Genomic DNA, 18491 nt, shown 5'->3' on the forward strand with positions numbered 1-18491 from the left:
TGTTATGGTAATTGATGGAAAGGTAGTGAGGTATTGCAGAGATTGATCAGAAATCTGAATGCATTTCAATTTGATCACCATCTTTGAAAGGTTTTATCTTATTTTTGCCATGCCAGAGCACTGAGTAAGCTGCTCTGCATCTGACTGGGATTATTGGTGTTTGTTTCTTCTGCACACTCTTTCTTCACGTTAATTTTTTGCCTTTATTTCCCTAGTGCTGTATTTGAAGTGAGGGTGACTGTATCCATATAGCTGAGTTGAAGGCAGATGGACATGGATGTGAGCCTCATGGTGTTGTTAAGCCCCCCCAGCTCTGTGCTTGCACAGGGCCTAGTGGTCAGTACTCACGTAGAGAATGAGGCTGTGGGGCAGGTGCAGGGTTTGTACTGATGAAAGAGAGCAAAGGTCTTTCTGACAGGGGTTTTGAAATTTAGTAGCACACGTGGCAAAGGAAACAATCAAGTGCATTACAGTTTGGAGCTAAGGGCCTTCCTGGGGAGGGGTTTTGTGCCCCAGGGAGCAGCCTCTCTCCGCTCTGCAATAGTGCAGGTGTGTATGGGAGGGTGGCCCTGCCCGCTGCTGTCCTACAAACCAGTGGGGCAGAGCCTGCATCACGGCCATCGCCACGAGGCCGCCTCACGGGACTTGCCTCTGACTGCCGGAGCTGTTCTGAAGCCCCACACACCTCTGGCCACGTCTGGGAAGGAGTCCTGCAGTGCCAGCATGCATTCATGTGCATGCCTGAGTCCTAGCAGAATAAAGGTGCTTCAGTTTCCCGACCAGCCTTCCTGCAGGCGGTTTGCCCACAAGGCCACGGCCGCAGCGCTCAGATGTGCCCTTAGCCTTTGCCCAGGGTCCTGCCACCAGATTGTGGAGCCTTGCTGAGGCAAAACTCATTTCACAGAGTGCACAGGCAGCAAGTCTCGACAGGAGCTTGCACTTTGCATGGCCGGGGGAGGTTTCTTACACAAAATGTTCCCTCTGTGGAGCAGGGCAGTGCGCTTTCCCTGCCTGCCGAGCCTCCCTGCAGCACGCCCCAACTACGGAGGGGGCAAGGCTGGCTGCCCGGGCCTGCAGCCCATCCACACTCATGCGAGCTGCTGCCTGAGGAGTGGTTTTAGCTTTTCACTTCGGGGATTTATGGGGAACCCCTCCCCGAGCAGCCTGTGGGGTTTGGTTTCTCTTCCGCCTCCGAGCGCTGGGCGTTCCTGCGGTCACTGCCCCGGGGCTGGCGTCCTGCTGCGCGCCCAGGGGGGGCAAAGCGGGGTGCGGAGCAGCACCCCCGGAGCCAGCAGGACCCACACCCACCTTGCACCGCTGCCAGCCCCCAGCACCCACAGCCCAGGCTGCTTATTACACCCAGCCCCGTCCTAAACGCCCCCGGGGGAGGCGTCTGCGGCACCGGGGGGGGGGGCCGAGGCTGCGCCCCAGCGCCTCACCCCCGAGCTGCGGGGCTGGCCCGGCCCCGGCTCGGCTCGGCCCGGCCCGCCCCGTGAGGATGTGACGCCGCCGGGGCCGCCCCCTCGGCGGGCGAGGCCCTAAAACCCGGCCCCGGCCGCCGCCGGGCAGCGCAGGAGCCGCGGAGCAGCGCGGCCATGCCCGCCCCCGCCGCGCCCCGCAGCCTGGCCGCCGCCGCCCCCGCCGGCAAGGCCAAGCTCACGCACCCCGGCAAGGCCATCCTGGCGGGTAAGGGGGCGAGGGGGGGGGCCCGGTGGCCGCAGGTGGAAGGAAAAGGGCGGTGGGAAGAGGCCGGGGGCGTGCCCGGAGCCGCCGGTGCCAGCGTGGGCATCCGCGCCCCGCAGCGGGGCCGGGGGCTGGGGGCAGCCCCCGGGAGCCTCCCGGTGTGCGGGTGCCCCCGGCGCTGCTCCCCGCTCTCCTGCCCGTCCCCGGGGGTCCGGGAGGGTGGCGGCAGGCTGGGTGTGCTGGGTGTGCTGCTCCCTCCTTCCCCTGCCAGGCGTCTTCTTGCGGGACTGTGCCCAGAGAGCGGGCGAGCGGCTTCCTTCTGAAACGAGCCCTCGCCGCCTTCGCCCGATCCGCACGCCCAAGGCTTTTGTGTTTCCCAGCCGGTTCCCTGCTCCCTGCGGTCCTGCCTTTGTTCCTCTGCCCAGCTGCCAGCTCCCCGCCGAGCCCCGGCCTCCCGCAGCAGGGGCTGTGGCTGCCCTCACGGCTGGGTGCCGGGAGCCCAGCCCCGGCTGCTCCCCTCCTGCTGCCCCCTGCCCCAAGTGGATGCGGGCGCTGGGGCGTGCAAAGGGCACCAAAACCTCCCCGGGTCACATCCTGCCCTGCCGGAGGACTGGGGTGCAAGCAGGGGGCAACCACGGCCAAAGGAGCCTCATCTAGCAAAAAAAAAACAGTGAGGGAACAAGCTGCCGGCTCGAGCTCCGGATCTGTGCTGCCACCCCCTCGAAGCAGGGAGTTAGCTCAGCTTTGCTCTTACGCCTTTTATTCGGAGGCCTTTAAAAGACAGTTTAACCCAAGTTTAGGATGGGGAAGGACGGGCTGCTTACTCCCACCCAAAAACCCCAATCTCTCCCAGCTCGCTGCCCACACGCTGTGTCGGGTTACTGCTGCCAGGACCTGTGCGTCAGGAGGCTTCGGCAGCTCCTGTGTGGGTCCCTAATCGGGGATCATCAGCTGTAGGTGGCTTAGCAGCGAGTGCTGCAGGCCTGCCCTTCCCTCGCTGGCCAGGACTCCTGCAAGCAATTCTGCTCTTGGAGGAGCCCTCATGGGTCCACGTGAGGCTGCGGAGGTGGAAGAAGGGCCCCATTGAGATGCTAGTCCTCTCCTTGCAGGCAGCAAATCAGAGTAATTGGTTAATGGGCAGAAGTCCAGCCTTGCCTCTGTGGCATCTAATTGTGTTACAGAAGCGCAGCAGTGCTGGAGCGCCGCCGTTAACTCGCTGCGCCCCGGGCTGCTCGGGGGTGCGGTGCAGTCAGGGGGTGCCCGCGCTGACCCGAGGGCGTTCCCTGACCCCTGCCAGCACCATGCGTGCCCGTGCTCCAGAGCTCTGCTTTTTGGAGAGCTGGAAGTGCTCAGGCGAGACCATTCCCACTGTGCTGTGCTTCATCTGCCTTGCACTGCCTGCATTAAGTATCCTGCTCCTATCCTGCTCTGGGTGCACGTCTGCTACCGCACCCTGCGCAGCCCAGACCCTCTGCCAAGGGTCCCTCTGCTCCCTTGCACCTCCTGGACCCGAGCAGCATGGGTCTGGCACTTCTTAAAGGATGCCAGCAAAGCTCTCGCTGCCAAGAGTTCTTCTTCGTTGTCACCGCAGACAAACAAAAAGTTAAAAATTAATTTGCAAATGGGCCCTCCTGTGTCCAAGCAGTTGCTGTGTGCCAGGGCAGCCGTTCACCTCGCTGTGGCCACAGCGCCTGCACCTCTGCTGAGAGCGCTGCTGGTGCCGCGTGGCCAGGACACACGAAGGCAGCCTGCCCGTCCTGCGAGGCACTGCCTGGAGCTGGCCTCAGAGGTGCTGCGGGCACCAGCACGTGCAGTCAGCGAGGGGCACGCCAAGTGGGTGCGGGTCCCTGCTGCTGCCTCGCCTCCTGGCCCTGAGCCCATATTGCAGAGCTGTTCTGGGGTCCTGGAACCGACTCAGCAGTGTGACGTACAGCTTTGGTGTGACTTTGTCTTGCTGAAACTTGGTTAAAAGATGGGTAACTGTGGGTAACTGTGCAGGCTTTGTGCTGAGTGGGTATGATCTGTTCCTTTCTAACTCACATGCTGGCTGTTATCTGGTGTGAAGCTGGCATGGTTTTCCCATGGGCTGTGTCTGGTCTGACGGCCAGCTTGTGCTGTAGTGCTGGGTGAGCTGCTAGCAGGGAATCCAGCCGGGTCTCCCTCCTCACAGCAAGCTTTTGTTTTCCTTGCTGCCAGCTTCCAAGCAAAGCCTTAGCCCATGGGGCTGCTTGCTCCTCCCGCGGCGCCAGGCGCTGCCGTTCCTCTCACTGAGAGCTGGCTGCAGAGCCGGCAGGAGCCAGACCCAGAGCTTTCCAAGCTCATTTTTTGGGCACCGCAGTGCTTGAGGCCAGCCCTCTGGGGTTTGTCAGAGCCCCCAGGTAGCAGGCAAAGCCCCACACCCCTGCGCTGCTCGTGAGAACTTTGCTCCTGGTTAGCAGCGGCTGCCTGATGAAAGGCTTTGCCTGCCCTGCCCAGAGTTAAGTACAGACTGACTCCGTTTTTAGCTGGCTTTGAAGCCTGGGGTCTGTTCCCTCCCCCGGAGAAGCCGCCTGCTGCCTGCACTGTGCCTGTGCTCGCTGCCCCTGCCTCCGTGTAATCCTGCCTCGCCGGGGAGCAGCACTGCTGGATGCTGTCCTACACGGCACTTGATTTGGAAGGAGCTGGCAGTGGTCGCGGCTGCTGCTCTGTTGTTTGCTGCGAACATCAAGTGCTGCTGGGAACAGCAGCGATGTGTCCTTGGCGCGGGGCAGGAGGGAGAGGGGCTCCTGTAGGCAGGAAGGGAAGGGCACGAAGCTGCACCTTCAGCAGGGAGTCCGGGGGCAGGTAAAGAGCAAAGTAGCAACTAGAGCTTTAGTTTCCTCTTCTTTGTTTATCTCTTGATACAATCTTTCTTAGGAAGCGCTATACCTGCTGAAGAGGAGTCCAGGACTGGGTGTGAAAGCCACTCCTTACAGGAGGCTCCTTCCCGAGTGTCCCCAGTCCACCAGGGCACTCCTGGAGGGCAGCAGTCATCCTGCCCAGGTCCTGCTTGTTCCAGCTCCTCTGTTTGCGTGTGTGGCTGCTGAGGGAGCAGGGGAGGAGGCTGACAGCCCCCCGGGCTGCAAAACTGCATCAAGGTACTCAGAGGCTGTGGTCAGAGCGAGCTGTGTGCGAGCTGGGGGTCAGCCTAGGTCTTTGGAGCATGCATCACCGAGCTGTCCGCCTGCCCGACGCTCTGCTTGCCGTTCTGCAGGGCACCATTTTCTGTGGGCTGACGTAAATGGTGGGAAAGCCGTCCGTCTTCCCGGCGGCACTCAGCAGCGCGAGCTGACAGCTCGGGGATGTTGCAGTGTCTCCCGTCGCTGGCGGCCTCGTGCATTGCATGCCAATGGGAGGCCTCTGCTCCTGCCCAGGCAGGGAGCGGTGACCCCGTGCTCGGCCTCTGGAGTCTCCGTGTTGCCCCCCTGTCAGCAGGAGCTGATATTTTGCTGTCTGTTGTCTTGCCTGGTACGGCACAGCTCCCCTGTGCTGGCAGCTGGGGAGCAGGGACTGTCCCCAGGTCCCAGCAGTGCTCTGTCATCCATGCCCAGCTGGAGATCATGAGGGGAAGCATCCAACAGCCCCCAGCTCTGATGTCATCTCCCTGCTGCCTGTCTTCAGAAAGATTTTGGATGTTTAAAGGTAGCGTCTGGAGAGGGGTGGTGGAGCAGGGAGCTAGCATTTGCCCTGTGCTGCTGTCACCCCTCTGCTCACAGCTGGTGACACCAGTGTGGAGCTGGGAGCTCGGGCTGCACAGGGGGATGGTGTGAGGGCTGGTTGAGCCAGGGGCCAAGTCAGATAATGCTGTGACTGTAAGCAGGGGGAAACAGCTTCTGCCATTACACTCACAGCCGAGGCGTTTAGAATACACTATAAAATGTTTTATTACAATATTGGCCCATTCAGAAGCAACTGAGTTGAATGAGCAAGTTGTGAGAGGCTGGCCTGTTGAAACATGACAGCTCCAGTAAGACTGGGGACAGGTTCCCCCATCCCATCCCCAGGACTGCCTCCAGCACTGTTGGCACGGGGATGTTTGCCGACACGGGGTACAGAGGCACTTCGTGTTTGTGCTGCTGTGCGTGCCCCCGGGGCTATAAGGCTTTCACCAGCCTGTCCATAGCCTGTCACGGTGACGAAAGTGCCCACGTGTGTGTTTACCAATGCAGATGATGAAACCCAGCGCGCCCCACTGGCCTTGCCCGTATCAGATGGGAGACCTTCCAGGGCCCCAGCACCCGGGGCAGCAGAGATGTTTTCTGAGAAGGGCCGACCTGTCGCAGGACACTTTCCCCATTCAAACAACACCACGGGTAGTCCTCGGGTAACCTGGTTTTGAGGAAGCAGCCATGATGAGAGCAGTCCTGCCTCTTGTCGCCGCCACTGAAACCCACAGAGCAGCCCAGCCTCGGTCTTCCCCGAGGACGGGGCTCCCAAGGGGAGGATGTGGAGGTGTGCTGCAAAGGAGGTGGCCAAGTACGGCCCGGGAGGCCTGAAAGGTGCTGGTGCCACCCCAGCCGAAGCCCTCTCCTTGGGGGGAGCTGGCCCAGGCCTTGTTTTTGGGGCCCAGGTTTTGGGGCCTGGCGCTCGGGGCCCAGCTTTCCCAAGCGGGTTGCACAAGGAGGCTCAGAGCAGAGGGTGGAGCCCGCTGAACCAGTTTCCCTGCTTCACACACGGAGGGTTTCTCCACCACCCGGTTTAGCCCGGTTGTGTAAATCAGATGGCGCAGAGGGGCCGGTGCCGCAGGGCATGGCAGGGGGGTTTGCTGCTGCCAGGGCTGCGGGGAGCCACAACGGGCTGCCAGGCCATGGTTGGGATTCCTGACTTGGAGCCCTGCTGGACTTTGAGTTTATTTTTTTCCCCCATCTCTGAAGGCTAACCAGGCTCAAGGGGAAGGGCACAAAGTCCCCTCATGAGGGAAGGAGCCACAGGTACGGCATGCACCAGGCGTGCGGCCTGGGCCGTGACCCTCGGCTCCCAGCATAGACCTGAGTGAGCCTCCCACGGGGGGAACGTGGGGCTCGGCTTCCCCTGGGGTACCAGGGCCTGTGCAGGGCTGAAATCCCTCTGTTCCCCACACACTGCACCAGGCGTGGGTCAGCCCTGTGCTGCCAGGGCCTCAGGGGTAACATCCTGAAAGGATCTTGTGAAAGCTGAAGGCAGGAGGAGCTTTTTGTATGGAAATCAGGTGCTTGTGTGTCTTCGTGGGAAACTGCCCTTAAAATGGAGAGGCTGGGATTGCTCTCCAGGTGCCTACTTCTCATCAGAGCCGTGCAGGCACCAGCTGGTGCTGGTGCTTAAGGACCAAGGAGCAAAGCACATCACCACAGCCCCCAGTGCCTGCCTGGCTCCCGGAAAGGGCGACGGATGCCAGCTGGGGCTTGGTGGGGTCTGACAGTGCTGGGGGCTTCCCTCAAGTCCCCAGGACACAGCCAGCTGTGTCCTCCTGCCCCCAGCACCCATCCTGTGGGACAGGCTGGTGACAGTGCTGCTGGCGTCCCCAGGGCCCCCGAGGAGCTGCTTGCTAATGGTGCACAGGGACCCCAGCATTGTCATGAGCTGTGCGTGCTCATGCCCGAGCCACAGGGCAGTGCCCTTCTGCTGTCCCCAAAAACCCTTTTCTCCTTCCTGCCAAGTCCCCGTGGCAGTGTCCAAGAGCTGTGGCCCAACACCGGTCTCGCCCATCCAAAAAGTGAATTATATTTATTCTGGGGAAGTAATGCCAAGCGTGTTTTTGACAGCGGGTGCCCTCCTCTGCCTTTTCACTGGGTCTGGGTGTGCTGGCAGCACCTGTGGGCTCGGTGCAGGCGGGGAGCGAGCCCTGGCACTGGCAGAGCCCCCCTCAATGCATCCCTGAAGGACGTCCTTGTCCTCTCTCCATCTCATCTAGCTAATGGCTGAGAGCCTTGGTTGTTTCTGGCCTGCTTGCTCTTTCACCTCCTGAGCGGTCGCTGCTGCTGGTGCTGACTCCGCAGTGTTGCAAGAGCTGCAGCGGCCGGTTAAAGTCCGGGTAAACAGGTTGCAGGGCCCTCTGCACCCCCGGCAAGGGAGGGCGTGTTGGAAGGACCCAGTGCTGGGCTGGCTTGCAGGGGATGGGGTGATTTATTTGCATAGAATAAGGTTTCTGCTGGAATAAAACAGCGTGGGGAGATGAAGCTGAGACAGCAGGGCAGGACCTCTGCTTGGCTTGCCTGCCTGGCTGGCTCATGTTGCTCTGCAGGCAGAGGAAAGGAGGAAAAAGCTGCCCAAAGCTCAGAGTTCCCACGCTGTCCTGGCATGCCAGAGCTGTGTGTCCTGTCCCAAAACAGCCGGGGTGCTGCAGAGGCTCTGTGGTGCTTGGGCACGGCCCCCCCCAGCAGCATCCCTCCCTGCTGCCTCTGGTTGCTTTGTCTGCCCTGCCCGCGGGCACTGCTGTTGCCTGGGCTGTGGTTTGTTTCGGGTGCTTCCCTGCTCTGGGAGCTGCCAGGGCAGCAGCTGGCACCGGGGGAATGAGCAGGAGCAAATATTGACAGCTTGTGAAACATCCGCAGCGGGGCAGCGGTGGGGAGCGCCGTGGTGCTCGGCGTGCCGGGGCTGCTGCTCTCGCATCGCTGCTCTCAGAGAGCCAGGGGCAGCTCAGGAGGAGAACAAGAGGCCCCTGTGTGTTCTGGGGCTGGCCCCGCATCCCCTGTGAGTGACGATGCTCTTGGCCCCCTGCATCACTCTGAAAAGTCCTTTGGGATGGCCCCCAGTGGGGCCGTTGCCCTCTGCTTTCAGAAGGCTGAGTCTGAGATAGGGCAGTGCTGCTGCGGGTGCTGCCAGCTGGGATGCCAGGGGCTGACAAGAGGTGTTTGTGCTGGGTGAGAGGGGGCTGTGGGTGCCAGGGCCCCGCAGGTTTCGCCCTGCAGTGGTGGCAGCTGCTGGCTTCAGTGCCTGTCTGCTGGGAGAGGAATTGAGACACTGCTTTTGGGGCTGTGCTTTTGGAAATGTGCTCTGCTTTGGCACCCACGCTGGGAGCTGGCACAGCATGACCAGCATGTGCCCAGCGCTTTGGCACCCTGCCGGTGCTGGTGCCGAGCTCCCATTCTGCCAGCTCGGGCTTCCCAGCACCCCCAGGCGCTGCTGCAGCCAAGGAGCAGCCTCTGTCCCCTATCAGTGTCGCCTTGCTGGGCACGTTGGAGTGCTGATAAGTCGAGCTGTGCTCTGCTGTGCAGCACGGGGGCCGCGTGTTTTGCTGCAGACCAGAATAACCCACTGCCTGCCTCACCCTGCTCCTGCCCTGGGGGGCCAGTCCCTGCTGGGGACACCCTGTGGCACCAACCAGGGCCATGCTGGTGAGGCTGCGTGCTGGGGAGCCCAAGTGCTGCTGGAGGAGGCGAGATGCAAGAGCTGTTTGCCAGGGGCAGGCACCAGCATGCAGCGAAACTGGGATTAAACCCCCTCAGGTGGTGCGAATCCCCCAGGCTTGGTGCTGCTGCTCCCAAAGCTCTGAGTGCACAGGATGGTGATGGTGCCCGGGGTGCTGGTGTGGCCTTGGGCAGCGCTGTGCAGCAGGCACGTCCTCAGCCCCTGTAATCAGCACACGGCAGCTTCCTCCGCATGGGTCCTGGCAGGGCAGCCGGAGGGGGTTGATTATAATTGTGCCTCTGTGCCGGCACCGCGCCGTCTGCGAGTGGGCTCCCGCTGGTGCTGAGTTGCTGGAGAGGGACGTGAGGAGGTTGTGGGGTGAGCTCCGTGCCTCGCAATAGGAGCAGGGGTTTGGATGGGGCATGCATGGTGCTGTTTGGCTGTGTTGGATTTGTAAATGGCACCTCCTCGCCTCTGGGCTGCAGCCTGTTGGTGAGGGAGCAGTGGTTTCACAGAGCACCAAAACAGATGGTTTCCAAAGGAAAATGCTCGCTCGCTGCATGCTTCTGGTAACCTGGCCCTTCCTGGACAGACAGCCACCATGTCCATGGGGTCCGGGGCCGGCATGGTGCTGCTGCAGCCCAAATTTCCCTTCCTCTCTTCCAGGTGGCCTCGCCGGAGGGATCGAGATCTGCATTACATTCCCCACCGAGTATGTGAAGACGCAGCTGCAGCTGGACGAGAAGGCCAACCCGCCCCGCTACAAGGGCATCGGTGAGGGGCTGGGCTTGGAGGCTCCGGGGGGAGCAGCGAGCAGGTCTGGGGGGAGGATGAGCATGGGGACCCTTGGTGCATTGGGTGGTGGTGACACCGCTGTGCTCTGCCCCAGGGGACTGTGTGAAGCAGACCGTCCGTGACCATGGCATCCGGGGGCTGTACCGGGGCCTCAGCTCGCTGGTGTACGGCTCCATCCCCAAGGCCGCCGTGAGGTAGGTGTCCCCTGCGCCGCGGGGGGGTCCCCGGGCTGTGCTCAGTGGTGTTTTCACAGCAGCAAAGTGGGGGTGGCTTTCGGCTCGGCATCCCCCTGTCCCTTGGTGGGGTGTGTGGGGCACCCCCAGGGTTGTCACCACGGCCTCTCTGCAGGTTCGGCATGTTCGAATTCCTCAGCAACCAGATGAGAGACGAGAAGGGCCGGCTGGACAGCACGCGGGGCCTCATCTGCGGGCTGGGTGCCGGCGTGGCCGAGGCGGTGGTGGTGGTGTGCCCCATGGAGACCGTCAAGGTGGGGGGCACGCAGCGGGTCCTGGCTGTTGTCTCCTCCCTGGAGGAGCTCCTGGCCTTGGCCGGCACCAATGCGCCGTCTCCCCGCAGGTGAAGTTTATCCACGACCAGTGCTCCCCCAAGCCGAAATACCGCGGCTTCTTCCACGGCGTCAGGGAGATCGTTCGGGAACAGGGTGAGTCACGGGGAAGCAGTCACAGGGGGGCCTGGCCACCCCCGTGCTGTGGGGATGGGCAGAGGCTGGGACCTGTGGCTTGGAGGAGGCCAGCGGGAAGGCCTGGTCTGTACCCGAGGCTGTGGAGCTGCATGGGGCCCCCTTGGGGTGGGTGGGTTTGGGACGAGGCTGGTGCTCCTCTCCAACACCTTCCCTCACTGCAGGGCTGAAGGGGACCTACCAGGGCTTAACCGCGACCGTCCTCAAGCAAGGATCCAACCAGGCCATCCGCTTCTTCGTCATGACGTCCCTCAAGAACTGGTACAAAGGTACTGTGCCCCTGTGCCCCCCCAGTGCCACCCCGGCTCAGCCCCTTGTGATGGGGCATGATAAAAGCAGGGGGAAGGGCGTCCTGGCTGTCGGAGGCTGAAGGGCCCTGGTGCTGAAGCGTCTCCTCACCTGCCCGCTGTCAGCCAAACCTGGTGGCCTTCTCTGTGAGCTGAGCTTTGTCACCACTTTTCAACCTCTCCTCCTCTCCAGGGGATGATCCCAACAAAGTCATCAACCCCTTCGTCACAGGGGTGTTTGGAGCCCTCGCAGGAGCTGCGAGCGTCTTCGGCAACACCCCCTTGGACGTGGTGAAGACCAGGATGCAGGTATGGCACAAAGATACCCCGTGCTCACTGTTCCCACCAGTCAGTTCCTCCTGACTCACTCCAGCTCTGCATCGCCCCTAAATCCCTCCCAGGTGCCCTGCTCCAGTATCTGACCCTTCTTTTTCCTCCCTGCAGGGGCTGGAAGCGCACAAGTACAAGAGCACCTGGGACTGCGCCTACCAGATCATGAAATACGAGGGACCCCTGGCGTAAGCCCTCCTGCGGGTGTGGGATTGGGGCTGGAGATGGGTGGGAGCGGTGTCAGCCCGAGCTGGGGGACAGGCGAGGTTGAGGGGGGTGAGGTGTGATCCAGCAGCAGGAGGACGAGGGCGATGGGGGCGCCTGTGGGGCATCCCCTTGGCTCCCACCCCCACCCACCGCCCTCTCCGTCCCCGGCAGGTTCTACAAGGGCACGGTGCCTCGCCTGGGCCGCGTCTGCCTCGACGTGGCCATCGTCTTCGTCATCTACGACGAGGTGGTCAAGTTCCTCAACAAGGTGTGGAAAACAGACTGAGCGGCGCGGGCCGGGGTGGCCGCGCGCCTCCGCCACCACCATGAGGCCGCAGCTGGAGAGCGATGACCAAGGCCGGAGCTGCCACCGCCGCCAAGGACCCAAGTCTCCCGCACGTGTCTGCGGGCCGGGATCACCACCCGGCCTTCCCGACCCCCCCTCTCCACCAACTGGGCAGCCTTTATTTATAGGAACAAGCCGTGGAGCAGTTTAAATTATTGGTTGTGCGTGAACATGGCCGGGGAGGCGGGGGAAGCTGCACCCCCACGCCCCAGGCTGTGCCCGCCCGGAGCAGGGTGGCTTTGTGTCCCAGCAGGATGCGCCAGCCCCTTTCCCTGGTTGGGATGAGCCTGGTGCTACCTCCTCGTGGCCCCTGGTTCTGCACCCCGCAGCGCTCCGGCAGCCAGCAGCTGCAGCCCCTCAAGCTGCCGGCTGCTTGGGACCAGCTCTTTTTGGGGCTGCTGAGAGCCACCTGCGAGCCGTACCGGTGCAATGCCCCAGCACCACCCTTGGGATGCGCCAGGCTCCCAGGCTGCTCGGGGTGCAGCACCTCACCCCAGGTACCCCTCATCCCGGGGTGCTGAGCAGGCACCACCCAAAGTCGCCCAGACCCTTAATCCCCCTTACCCAGGGGACAGGACCGGGGCGAGCCGGGTGCCCCCTCCACTTGCGGTTTACAGTTGAGACGCGTGCGAGAGACGGGGCAGGGAGGCGCAGCCCCCGTCTCAGACTTGGCCCCTTGGCACATCCCCTCGGCTGGGGGCAACCTCCGATGCAAAACCCTTCTTCCACATTCCCCCCCTGCCCTCCCGCCGCCTCCCGTTCCGCTCCCCGAGGCGGCCCCATAGGTGACCCCGTAGCTTTCAGAGCTTCACCCTGACCCGTCACTAACACCCACGCTGCAGCCTTGCCCTGCCCCGCGCCGGGGCTCGGCCCCTCCGCGTTCGTGCCAAAACTTTCCCTGGGGGAGCGGGCGCGGGGCTCGAGCTGCCCTCCCCTCGTCGTGTTGTCAGCCCCGAGCACAGCCTTAACACTAGCGCGGGAGGGCCAAGGAGGAAAGAGGAAAGCCTGGGAGCGATTCCCCTGGGGCTTTCTGCTTTGAAGCCAGTGAGGTTTGTTTTTTTTTTATTGTTATTATTATTATTCTGTTTTACATTCGCAATTTGAATAAAATCGGTCTGGCTTTAGCGGCTGCAGTGCTGTGCAGGTGGTGCTGTGCGGGGCGGCCCTGGCGCTGTGGGTGCGTGCAGGATGCGCCCCGTGGTGCTGCGGTACGCGGGGGCTGCTGCTGCTGCCCTCCCTCCTGGGCTGCTTCCCAGGGAGCCCGGCTGCTGCTCGCCATACGGATGGGGCTTGTCTGTGGTGTTGGCCAGGTCCCAGCCTCACTGGGGGTATCCAGGGTGCTGGGTGGAGCGGGTGCCATGCTGCACCCCAAATCTCCTGGGTCTTGCGCTGGGCTGAGATAAATCCCCAGGGCATCGCTGCTCTGCCTCCCCCAGCCAAGGAGAGCCCTGAACCCCGCTGTGGGCTTTCTGCAGGCGTGGGGGCGATGCCTGGGGATGCCAGTAGCACTTTTGCCCATCGTGTGCAGGTGCCCGAGGTCCTGGGGGTGACAGGGAGCCTGGCGAGATGGCAGCGTGATGGTCACAGGGCTGTGCCACCACCTCAGCGTGGCTGGGGGCTTCATCGGTGCCGGGCTGGGGGCTGCGGGAGGGGAGCGGAGCTGTAGCAAGCCCTTCCTTCCCTTTGCTTTGCATCACCCCCGTTGGGGCTGGGGCTTGTGCCGTGGCATCCTCACACCCACCCGCGCAGCCCGGAGCCGGGGCGCTGGAGCAGAACGAGACGTGCTTGATCCCCGTGTCCAGCCGAGGGGCGGTGCAGCCCAGCTCCCCCCCCGGGGGGACAGCCGGGACCTGCGGGGACAGGGACGCTGCGGGGCAGCATGCAGGGGCTGCTGCTGTGCGGGGGGTGGCTGCTGGCCGCCGGCTACGTGCTGGGTGGCTGCCGGCACCGCTGCTGCCCGGGCAGGAACAACGCCTGCTGGGCCCCGGGCACCCACTGGGCTCGCTGCTACTGCGACTCCTACTGCGAGAGGACGGGCGACTGCTGCCAGGACTACCAGGCCTCGTGCCGCCGCGCTGGTGAGTGTGGGGATGGGGAGAGGGGGTCAGGATCGGCCCCTCGGCTGCAGGCTCGTGGGGCTGACCCCTCAGGATTCTCGGGTGCAGCTCGGGCTGGCCCCAGGCTGGCAGGGGATGGGTGATGCCTCTCGTTAGCGCAGCTGGTAACGATGGGTGACAGCAGAGTGGTTACCAGCAGGTAGCTCTTGGTGGGGACAGCAGCAAGGAGCCCCCAGCTCGGGTGGCTGTGTGTGCTGGCAGGTTTTTGCCATTGGAGCAACGTCCTATTCGCCACTTTTTCCCCACTGGGGCATTCTGGCTGCTCCCTCTGCAGTGACAGAGCCTGCAGCCAAAAATAACGGGGTGATGCTGCCCCCACAACGCCCATAGCAACCCTTTGGGCCAGCAGCACGCCTGCCACTGCTGCGTGGGGACACGGGACCCAGGGCTGGGGCTCTACTGGGATGCACAGAGCCGAGGGACACAGCCCTGGGACAATCGCAGCTGTCAGCCCTCCCTAATCTCTGCAGAGATTAGCGGGGTCCCAGCTCAGCTCGATGCAGCAGCATGAGAATAAAAGCCTCCGGAAGCGGCACACAATGCTGCTGGGTTGGGGGATGAGCCATGCAGGGGTCCCACTCTCCCCTGTTTGCAGCTTCTCCCCTTTGTCCTTTACACTATTTAAGCTTTTTTCTCCCTCTTTTCCCTCCACCCTGCCCCTCAGCGGTGGGCTGTGTGGTGGGACCCTGGGGGCCCTGGAGCAGCTGCAGCTCCCCATGTGGGGTCGGCAGCAAGGGCCGCAGCCGTCAAGTCACCGTCCCGCCCCGGCACGGTGGGGAGCCCTGCCCTGACCTCAAGCAGCGCCGCGGGTGCCTGGGGGATGACCCGGCCTGCGGGGCTGCCAAAGGTAAGGCGTACCCCCTTCTGGACCCACACACCATGTTGTTTGTCCCCACTGCCCACACCGGGGCAGCTGTGACCCCGCTGCTTCCGTGCTAGGGGTGGCCAAGGTGCTCCCCGACTCCTTCAGCCAGGACTTCAGGGATCCCTGGAGAAGAGCCGGGCTGCAGAGGCCGGAGGAGGCACCCAGGTAGGTGCAGGGCAGCATCCTGGTGGCCCCTTGGCACCCCAAACTATGGCCCCTTTGCACAGCCCCTCCAAAGCTACAGACCCCGTGCATCCTGCTTGGAGCTGTGGCCTCTGTGCACGCTCCCTGCACCCAAAACTTGGCCCCTTCACAGCCCTAAACCCCATGACCCATTTGCAGCCCCCCAAAACCGATCGCCCCTTTGCACCGCCCCCCAAACCCCACTGCCCTTCCCACCTCCTGCACAACCCCGACCCCTAGACACCCCCAACCTGCCCACCGAGCACACCCCACCAGCATCCCCCCCAGCCCTCCAACCAACATTATTTCTCCCATCTCCCCCCTCCCCGCCAGCTCCCCCCTCCCCAGCTCCTGCGGCTTTTTCCGCCTGACGCAGGTGGCGGCCGCCTGCCGGGGGCAGCCCTGGAGCCGCCGGCTGCAGCGGGACCGGCGCGTGTGCGTCCAGTGCTGGGGGGACACACACCACGGGCACCCCCGCTGTGACGGGCACGGGCTGCAAGGAGCCAGGTAGGTGGCACTACGCCTCCCCGAGGGGCATCCCCCCCAAAAAAAACCCCAAGAGCAGCTCCCACAGCACCTCGCTTTGGTTTTCACAGCGGCAACCTGTGCCCGATTTCCCTTCCAGGACGTTCTGGGTGGCCGCCTCCGTGGCGGGGTGTCAGGGCTCCTGGGTGCGGGAGGCACTGCAGGACGGCTGCACCTGCCCCTCGCCAGCGCTCATCTTTGTGTAGCCCACCCCCGGGAAGGTGAGCCGAAACTCCCCTCCCTTCTGATTTGAAAAAGTGTGGAAATTAAATGGGAACGTCCCTGCCCTGCTTTAATTTCAGCCCTCCGCACGCTTGCTGCCTGCCTGCGGTGACGGGAGGCAGCTCCTCTGCGATTTCCACTACTAAAAAACGAGGGAACTGCTCAGTCCGCAGCCAAGTGACTAACACGGGAGGAACGGAGGCTGAATCCAGCAGGAGGTGGGAGGACAAGGCAGCGCTGTCCTGCTCCGCTGTCACACCAGCAGCAGCAACAAGCCCCCGAGCAGGCGTTTGGGAGCACGCAGGGAGGCAGGCAGCGTGGTTTTGGGGCGTCGTTAACGTGACTGCAGTGAAACGTCAAGGGCATCTCAGCTGCTGCGTGTGGTTTGTGGAGCGAGATTAAAGCTCGGCGTGGAAAGCAAGGCGAGGCTCTGGCGATGCTGTTTGTGCAGGATGCCGTCCCCGCGGGGCTGCCCACGCTCACCACCCGCCACGTGTCAGCCCACAGCCACCCCCCTTCCCGTTCCCTTACCTGCGGGACCCCCACCCCGTCCCTGCCCTACACACTGGGCGCTGGTACTGCAGAGCTCACCTTTATTCAGCCACATGTGCCAGCGCCCAGGGTGCTCTGAAATGTCCCGTATCCCCCAGGAGAATGGGCTGGTGGATCGTGGCCATGGGACAGGGCTCCCAGGGGAACCATCCCCACCCCGTAGCAGGCAGGGGCTGAAGGTGTCACAGTGCCCATCACCAGACGAGCAGCTTGTCCCCGTCCCCGTCCCCATTCCCACCATGGGGGCAGCTGCCCTGCACCGCCCCGCTGCCCGCAGCACCCTCACGTGCCCAGCTCCCTGCGGAGTTTGATGATTTCCAGGAGGAGCTTCTCCTTCTCCAGCAGGATCTTCTCCTTCTGCAGCTGCAGGGTCTCCTTCTGCAGCTCCAGGATCTCCGTGTGCAGCCGGCTCTGCTTCTCCGACACCTCCCCGGCTGTGTGGCTGCAGCCCCGTGGCCCCAGCAGGGGCTCAGCCGGTGCCGTCGGGCTGCCTGCACGGAGCAAAGGAAGGAGTTAGAGCAGGAGAGGAGGCAGAGCCAGGGCAATCGCCGCCTCCTGTGCTTTCTATTCCCCCTGCAGTGCCCTTTCCATGGCTGAGGTGAGCCGGGCTGTCTGTGATGGGGATGGAGGCGCAGCCATGGGCTGGGGACAGGCTGGGGGTGCTGTGTGCAGCCCCTGTGAGCCTCCAAAAGCTCAAACCTGCAGGATTCAGCCTGCACCTGAGCTACCTCCACATGCTGCAGTGATGGGTCCGGGGGGAGCAGGGCAGGATGCGACCCCTGTGCCGGCACAGACGTGGCACTGGCAGGGGGAGAGGCCGGGCTCCTCTCTTGGGAAAAGGCACATTTTGGGCAGATGGGCCGTGGCAGAGGAGACCCCAACAAACAGCTGGAGCATCACTCACCAGCACAGCCCCTGCCTGGACTGGAGCTGGCAGCCAGCCTGGCTGCAGCACTGTGTGGGTTTGGGGAGCTCACCCCGCCAGGGCTGAGCATCGTGGCGACTTCAGAAACGGGGCTGGGAGCCTCAGTGCGGGGCTGGCTGACCCCAGGTAGGGACGGGTGGGCACGGGGGAAGAGGCAGAAGGTTAGGCAGAAAGGTGGGCACCTCACCGTTCTCCTGGGAGGCCGGGGGGCCGGGGCTGTCCCCGCTCTGCACCGCTGGGCTTGCTGTCACGCCGAGGCACGGCCACGCCAGCGCCGGGCTCAGTGGGCACTTGATCCGGGGGGGCTCAGGGGAGCTGGACGGCAGCACCGGGGCCGTGCCCTGTGGCGAGGCGGGACCGGGGGCTGCCGTGCTGGGGGGCAGCAGTCTCTTCTCCATGCCGGGCTGCGGGCCTGCCGGCAGCAAGCTCTGCTTGGAGTCGGGCTCCGCACAGGGGGTGCCGAGGAAGCCATCGGGAGCGGGGCCGGGGGTGCCGGTGGCACAGAGCATCCCACGGGCCGGGGCAGTGGCACCGCTCTGGCCATGCAGCAGCAAGTCCGGGGCGACCTCCAGCATCCCCCCGGCCACGCAGAGGGGCGCGGGCGGCCCCGGCGGGACCCCGGCTGCCGTCACCCTGAAGGACGATCCCGAGAGCAGCGGGTCGGGCAGCTGCGGGCTGGGCTTGTTGAAGAGGGCGAAGATGTTGTGGAAGAGCTTCTCCTGGGGCCGCTGGCGGAGCAGCGGGTGCTTCTCCATGGCCAGCTCCTTGCGGGCGTCGATGACCATGTTGTGCCACTTCTTGCGGATCTCGTCGGGCGTGCGCTGCACCAGGGGGCTCAGCGAGTTGACGGCGGCCGCGATCTCCTCCCAGGCCCGCTGCCGGTCCAGCGTGTTCTTGTAGCGGCCGCTCTTGGGGATGAGGATGTCCTTGCGCAGGCTGAACTCCTCCAGGATGAGGAATTTCTCCTCCTCGGAGAACTTGATGCGCTTGGGCTTGGCCGCGCTCATGCTGCCCCCGCGCCGGCCGAGCAGGGGGCGGCTCGGGGGGCTCCGGGGGGCTCGGGGGGGCCCCGCCGACCCCGACCCCGACCCCCCCGCCGCCGGCAGCCGCCGGGGGGCACCCAGCGGGGCCGCGCCGTCACCCGGCCGGAGCCGCGCCCGGGGCCGTGCCCGTGCCCGGGGCCGCCCCCGGCCGCCCCCGCCGCTCACCTTCCTCCGGGGCCGCGCCGAGCGCTGCGGGAAGCGGATGTGGCCGCATCCTGTTCCGCGCCGGGGCGGGGCCGGGACCGGGGCGGAGCGGCGGCAGCGGGAGCCCCGCAGAGCCCCGCAGAGCCCCGCAGCGCCCGGAGCCGCCCCCGCTGCGCGCAGCCCCCGGGGGCGCACGGCTGGGCACCGGCACCGGCACCAGCCC

The 18491-nt window shown here is 64.1% G+C and overlaps 3 protein-coding genes across 3 annotated transcripts; 2 read left to right on the top strand and 1 right to left on the bottom strand.

Moving 5' to 3' along the window:
- The first annotated feature begins 1553 nt into the window (after nt 1-1553).
- On the top strand, nt 1554-12836 carry SLC25A1 (solute carrier family 25 member 1). The gene is made up of 9 exons (XM_084296988.1): nt 1554-1686; nt 9694-9801; nt 9917-10016; nt 10171-10309; nt 10399-10483; nt 10687-10791; nt 11003-11118; nt 11254-11327; nt 11518-12836. Exons 1-9 carry the CDS (start codon nt 1596-1598, stop codon nt 11630-11632), a joined length of 933 nt encoding a protein of 310 aa, XP_084153114.1. The 5' UTR covers nt 1554-1595; the 3' UTR covers nt 11633-12836.
- Nucleotides 12837-13540: 704 nt separating this feature from the next.
- On the top strand, nt 13541-15973 carry LOC311215695 (somatomedin-B and thrombospondin type-1 domain-containing protein-like). Its single transcript, XM_084296989.1, has 5 exons — nt 13541-13770; nt 14474-14656; nt 14749-14839; nt 15191-15364; nt 15483-15973. The coding sequence occupies exons 1-5, from the start codon at nt 13572-13574 to the stop codon at nt 15586-15588; spliced, it is 753 nt and encodes a 250-aa protein (XP_084153115.1). The 5' UTR covers nt 13541-13571; the 3' UTR covers nt 15589-15973.
- A 337-nt stretch (nt 15974-16310) lies between these two features.
- LOC311215860 (uncharacterized protein) lies at nt 16311-18273 on the bottom strand. The gene is made up of 2 exons (XM_084297256.1): nt 17269-18273; nt 16311-16647 (listed from the first exon to the last, which is right to left on the bottom strand). The coding sequence occupies exons 1-2, from the start codon at nt 18086-18088 to the stop codon at nt 16439-16441; spliced, it is 1029 nt and encodes a 342-aa protein (XP_084153382.1). The 5' UTR covers nt 18089-18273; the 3' UTR covers nt 16311-16438.
- Nucleotides 18274-18491: the final 218 nt, after the last annotated feature.

Source organism: Netta rufina (assembly GCF_964035555.1).
Source record: "Netta rufina genome assembly, chromosome: 17".
Classification (NCBI taxonomy): domain Eukaryota; kingdom Metazoa; phylum Chordata; class Aves; order Anseriformes; family Anatidae; genus Netta; species Netta rufina.

Excerpts from the sequence above, each read along its gene's own strand:
- LOC311215695 (XM_084296989.1), top strand. The coding sequence starts at position 13,572 with ATGCAGGGGCTGCTGCTGTGCGGGGGGTGGCTGCTGGCCGCCGGCTAC. Across the intron at positions 14,657-14,748 it reads GGCCTGCGGGGCTGCCAAAG|GGGTGGCCAAGGTGCTCCCC; the intron begins GTAAGGCGTACC and ends CTTCCGTGCTAG. Across the intron at positions 15,365-15,482 it reads CACGGGCTGCAAGGAGCCAG|GACGTTCTGGGTGGCCGCCT; the intron begins GTAGGTGGCACT and ends TTTCCCTTCCAG.
- LOC311215860 (XM_084297256.1), bottom strand. The coding sequence starts at position 18,088 with ATGAGCGCGGCCAAGCCCAAGCGCATCAAGTTCTCCGAGGAGGAGAAA. Across the intron at positions 16,648-17,268 it reads CCCGGCCTCCCAGGAGAACG|GCAGCCCGACGGCACCGGCT; the intron begins GTGAGGTGCCCA and ends TGCTCCGTGCAG.
- SLC25A1 (XM_084296988.1), top strand. The coding sequence starts at position 1,596 with ATGCCCGCCCCCGCCGCGCCCCGCAGCCTGGCCGCCGCCGCCCCCGCC. Across the intron at positions 10,484-10,686 it reads GGAGATCGTTCGGGAACAGG|GGCTGAAGGGGACCTACCAG; the intron begins GTGAGTCACGGG and ends CCCTCACTGCAG. Across the intron at positions 11,328-11,517 it reads AAATACGAGGGACCCCTGGC|GTTCTACAAGGGCACGGTGC; the intron begins GTAAGCCCTCCT and ends CGTCCCCGGCAG.